Source organism: Cupressus sempervirens, chromosome 7 (assembly GCF_028749045.1).
Source record: "Cupressus sempervirens isolate cs-2001-9-10 chromosome 7, ASM2874904v1, whole genome shotgun sequence".
Lineage (NCBI taxonomy): Eukaryota > Viridiplantae > Streptophyta > Pinopsida > Cupressales > Cupressaceae > Cupressus > Cupressus sempervirens.
Window position 1 is genome coordinate 112,647,757 of NC_143124.1, and position 5,675 is coordinate 112,653,431.

Here is a 5,675-nt window from a genome sequence, read left to right on the forward strand (position 1 = left end):
GATCAGTCCAAAATTTCCTGTAATTTAATTGCTGGATCAACCTCCCTTTGTTGACGCAAATGAATTCATTGCCTCAAACATTCTGGAATAGGTATACTTTGGTCTCCTGGAATTACCAATTGTTCTTTCCTTTGGACTGCTCGAACGTCAATCTCCTCTTCACCTCCTGGACTATCCATCATAACCTCAGGAACTATGGGCTCAATACTTGGAAGATGTATTGCTACTGTTGGAGTTTCTTCCCCTAGTGGACCATCTCCATCATTAATCATTTCTCGCTCTAAGATTGAAGCAAGAATTTCTTCCGTAGCAATATCTTGATCTCTCCCTCTTTCTCGTATGGACTTTTCATAGGCATTTACACTCAGCCTATCATGAATTGGCCTATCCAAATTCTCTTCTTGCTCAAATCTCCTTATACTTGTTCCTACATCCTGTCTTTCAAAACTTTCTATCTCTTGGACACTTGGAGTTTGACTCGGAGAAGAGGGAGCATCTCCATGTTTCTGCTTCTTATTTTGAGGTTCTCGGATGACTTCCTCAATCTTAGGGTGCTTTTCTCGAGGTACCTCCTTACCTTTCTTGGTTCCTACATCTTCGGATGGAGTTCCCCTTTCTTAAGTAGTTCCTTCAGATATTTGTCTTGATCTTTCATCCCTAAGTAGTCTATGGCCAAGCAACCTATATGTGAATCCATTTGCTGGTGCAACTAGTTTTTCAAGCTTACGCTCGATCAACCACTTGGTAAAATCTAAGACTGGTTTTGAAAGGGCTTCGAGATCTGTAATTTCTTTCTTCTTCCAATCAAATGGTTGAGCTGTCATTTATGGATTGAATCCTTTCCGCATCACATTTGGATCCTCCTCCATTTGATCAGGAACCTTGAATATGTTGCATGTTCTAATAATGTTCAATGATAGTCTTGAATGCAATCTTTTTCTAATCTCGTTCTCATGTGCTGCATTTGCCCAAAAGTCTTCAAGGTGAACCTTGTGTTGGTACTTTGGCCCTCCTACTGATGAGATCTTGTTGAAAGGATCAAAATCATTCCTCTTTGGATAAAGTGGAAGGCGAAAGAAGTGGAGCTCATCTGATGATTTCTCTGTAGCTTTTAGACATGGGCATACCTCAGTTTTTCCTTCTCCTATGGAAATTGGAAACTGCAATCCCAACTTCTTCTTCCCTTTCTGAATCTTGTCATAGGCAGTAAGTTGTCGAGTAAGCTCTAACAAGACCATCTTATCTGTTGGATACCTGGGAAGTTTTTATGGCTCCATGGAGAATCCTTGAACTCCGATGTATGAAAAGGTAGGAAACTGAATGAACCAGGCGCCATATTCTTCAACCAACTTCATTGCACCTATTGACATTCTTACATGTGGCCTCTTTTGTAGCATTCTTACTATGCACATGGAAAATATATCATTAACCCTCATGTAATCATCCTTTGAATACAAATGCAACTGCGGGTAACATTCGTGGACTTTGAGGTGTTGGCTTCCGCTTCCAATTGGTCCTTTGCATCGTAGTCCATCATAACTTGTCCTCCGTGCTAGCATGTAGATGACATAGGAGCTCATGTAAAATTTCTTTTTATGCTCTAGATTCATCAACTGCTCATTTAGGTTATCACTTATGAGCCCAGCCCAATCTATTCTGTCACCTTCCTCCATTACCTGCTCAACAAAATACCACATCCAAGATTCAAACCTATAAGAATAGGCATGCAAAATATGAGACTCAACATCATGACCATATCACTATATTCCCTCTGCAAGTCAAGCCATACTATTTCTTTAGGAATCTTGGAATGATGCGGTCTATTCTTTTTCAGCCATTTTTTGTTGATTATTTCTTCACAAAAATTGATTCCAGATGTATAGATTCTTAGTGCTTGCTCTTGTATTTTTTTGACCATCCTTGGATTTGAAGGAATTCCAAATGCTTCAGAAATGGATGCCGGAGAAAAATCTGCCAGAATATTTCGTTCAGAATCTCGGATGGTTCTGTCTCTAGGACTATAGTGCTTGGTACATTCCACAATTAACTCTAGATGCTGAAAAGAAGGAGGGAAACCAGTTGCAGCAAAAATTCCACTTTTCACAATTTTTGTAGCCAGGTGTGTCGGTTGATGGTCATTGTATCCGAGCATTCTCCGGTTGAAATCTTTCAAATCAAGGCTGCCGAGGCTTGTATCTCCGATTTCTACCCACTTTGACACAATTTTGGATTCAGGATGGAATCCTCTCCTTTCATTTTTTATCAGTTGTTGTCGCGTTTCTCCTGTTCCCTTGGACTCTGCCATTTTCCTTTCTCCTTTCAAGATTCACTTTTTAACTCTTCCGCACAACTCACTGCAAAGAAAATTCCTTTCTAATGGGATTCAAAATCTTTTGTCGTGAACTCCCAAAAAGCTTTTCAACAATTTCAAAAAATTTCTCAAAAAATCTGCTCCCTTGAACTCCTTACTCCTATTCTCAATTTGCTCTTCAAATTTTTGTGTGAGCCTGAATGAATGGGAGGGTATCTTATATAAATCATTCTTCAAAAGATGCCTTTAAAGCTGTAGACTAAAATCAGGCAGCTGCTTTACTTAACCATTAAAGTTTCCATTTTTTGTGCCACTTGTCGCCTTTTTGCTACTGGATTCAAAAAGTTGCTATCTTTGATGCTCTTAGCTTCATGATGAAGCTAAGTACTCTTCTATTTTGATTTTTTTTTTTTTTAGTTTTATTAATTAAATATCAATTTTTATTTTTTTTTAAATCAATATTTAATTAACTTTCATTTTTAAATTAAAAAAAATCAAATTCTTTTGCAATTTTTTCTCCATTTTCACTTTTTCCTCTGAATTCGTGTGAAGAGCAACTCTCCTTGACTATTTTAGATAAATCTAAAATTTTGATCATGCCCTGGAGAACTTTGGGATTTCTCATCTGTCTTTGTGCCTGTAAAAAAACACCATATCCTTACAATTTTCTCTTGGCAAAGATAGTTATAATATAATACTCATCTTTATAAGAAGGAACTTGTCTCCTTATACTTCCTCACCATTTCACAACCTGTCAAGCACATCCTCTTCAGTGTAGTTGACTGGACATCTATCTCTATTAGACACTTATTTCTTTTAAGGTTGAGAAATCGAAGGCCTGGATAACAGTCTCTGGAGGTGGAAGCATTTCTCGTTACAACTGATAAGGATCCTTCTCCTGAATTTACTATAGATAAATTCTCCAAGTGATTACGATGCCCCAAAGATTCAAGTAGACACTCCAGTTTAGGACACCCATGAATCCAAAGAGAAGTCAAAGAAGACTTATGGACAACAAGATTTTTGGCCCAATGAAAGATTTTGATTTTTACAAACAATCCTCCATTCCCTCAGTGATAGAAAATTACGCTCTACGTTTTAAGGAAAGCAGAATTTTAGGGAGCGAGATTTTCATGGAGTGAGGGATTTCACTTTTTTCGTGACTTCTTCAAAATTGCGCTCCGTGCCTTAATGGGAAGCAGGATTCTTAAGGATTGGAGTTATTTGGTTTTATTCCCTCACTTCCTTGAAACTACGCTCTGTGATTTCTGGAGCAGCTGGCATATTTCCAAAATGAGTGGATTTTCCTCGTCACAAGTTTCCTCCATTCCCTGAAAACTGCGACCCATAAAAAGCAGGATTTTTCAGAATTGGCAGATTTTATTCTTTCCCCGTCTTCACTACATGCATTCTCAGAATAAGAAAATAGCTAGCGAAAATAGAAAGGGGCCCCAAGCTTGGGTGATGACGTGACTATTGGTCACAACATCTGGCGACTCCACAGGTGAAATGTTACAAACATTTCAAGGATAAAATTTAATCTGAACTCAGAATCTCTAGTTTCTCAATCTTACATCATCACTAAGAGAGAAACAAACTCAAAAGGGGAGAATAATCATATATTAGATCAAAACACATTTACTCTGTGATAACCTAAGCGTGTGCAAATGTATTAATTCTAGCTTGACAAGACCATTCAGAAATCCTAGGATTAATCATGACAAGTTATTGATTCCTCTTGACTTCAAAAGCATCCTGGACATTGCCCCGCTGCCAGTCAGGCGTCCATAGCCCCGACAGAGTTGTCACTATAAAACCAACAGAGATTGCTCCACTTCCGGCGAATTATTCTTTAGAACACCTATGGAGATTTCCGCGTACCCCCAAAGCCAATCTCATTATTTCATCATTTTATTTTTTTATTCCTTTTGAATTGGTATTTAATTTCTTTCTTTTCTCTTGGCTTGTAAGCAATGAAGCTTACCATGGGTTTAGGAGTTACAGTGGCGCTGAAGCAAGATTTTAAAATTTTCACATATCATGACCTTTCCAAAGACACATAAATGGACTTAGAGCTATAGTTAAGAGTGTGAAATATGTGGCAACCTCAGAGTTCATGTAACAAGACACAATGTATGATTAATCTTCTGAGTCAAGTATGTTTTCTAACCCATTGAAAATATATGAAGGATAGCCAAGATTCTAATGCTCTTCATAACAATTATCCAAGAAATGAAATAAAAAAAACTCGATGAAATCTTCAGATGAAGTAACCAAATCATCACATCACTCCACTTGCCAAAAGAGAGTCTCACAACTATGAGCCACCTAGCAAAAGCCAAAACCAAAGCCAAATCAAAAGAACAGAGAAAACCGAACCACCCAAGGAAGACAACCTAGGGAAAAACAAAACAAAACAAACAAGGGAAAGAAACCTAAACTACACAAAGCCAAAACTCCTAACCAGGAGAGGGGAGACAAACCAAAACCCCACCTAACTAAAAAAACAAAAACATGCCATAAGGAAAACCTAAACTAACTATGTACAGGTTAGACTTCTCAAAGAAAACCTAAGGGCAGAAATAATGCTTGAGGAATTGCCCATTGATGGGCAACTGAACTTCCTTTCCTGTTAGAGTCTTAAGCTTGAATGCATTATCTCCTAAAATTTCAGAAATCTGATAAGGACCTTTCCACAGATTATCAAACTTGTCATGTCCACCTTTCTTTTCATGTGCCTTATCCCAGCGAAGTACCAGATCTGAAATTCGAAATTCTTTAACCTTTGCCATTTTGTCAAACCATCTCTTAACAACTCCTTGTTGTTTAGCAAATTTTTCCAATGCTTCGTCCCTCTTCTCTTCCAAGTGCAATAATTGGGTCAAACGTGTTTGCACTCTATCTTCTCCTTCCATAAAATCTTGCATGAATCGTAGTGTTGGAATCCTCAATTGGATAGGAAAAACTGGATCTTGTCCGTAGACCAAATGATATGGAGATGTCCCCAAAGAACTCTTTATTCTGATCCTATCTGCCCAAAGTGCAAATCTCAGCTGTGTATGCCAATCTCTAGGGTTATTTTCTAATAATTTCTTCATTGCACTCAATAGATTTTTGTTTCTTGATTCTGCCAATCCATTCCCTTGCGGATAGCGGTTTGATGAAAAGTTTAGTGTGATCCCATAGTCAAAAGACCAGTTTGAGAACTTCAACGATCTAAATGCTGGCCCATTATCACATACAAATGCATGGGGATATCCAAACCTAGTAATGATATTTTCTTCAAGAAATTTGATAACAACCTCCGTTGTACAATTTTTTAGTGATTGAGCCTCGGTCCATCTGGTGCAATAGTCTGTAGCAG

At 38.0% G+C, this 5,675-nt stretch overlaps 1 protein-coding gene across 1 annotated transcript; it reads right to left on the reverse strand.

Annotated features, from left to right (window-relative positions):
- Window positions 1–4,881: 4,881 nt before the first annotated feature.
- Window positions 4,882–5,409, reverse strand: LOC149545752 (uncharacterized). Its single transcript, XM_089793831.1, has one exon. It carries the CDS (start codon window positions 5,407–5,409, stop codon window positions 4,882–4,884), a length of 528 nt encoding a protein of 175 aa, XP_089649957.1.
- Between the last annotated feature and the right edge of the window lie 266 nt (window positions 5,410–5,675).

Excerpts from the sequence above, each read along its gene's own strand:
- LOC149545752 (XM_089793831.1), bottom strand. The coding sequence starts at position 5,409 with ATGAAGAAATTATTAGAAAATAACCCTAGAGATTGGCATACACAGCTG.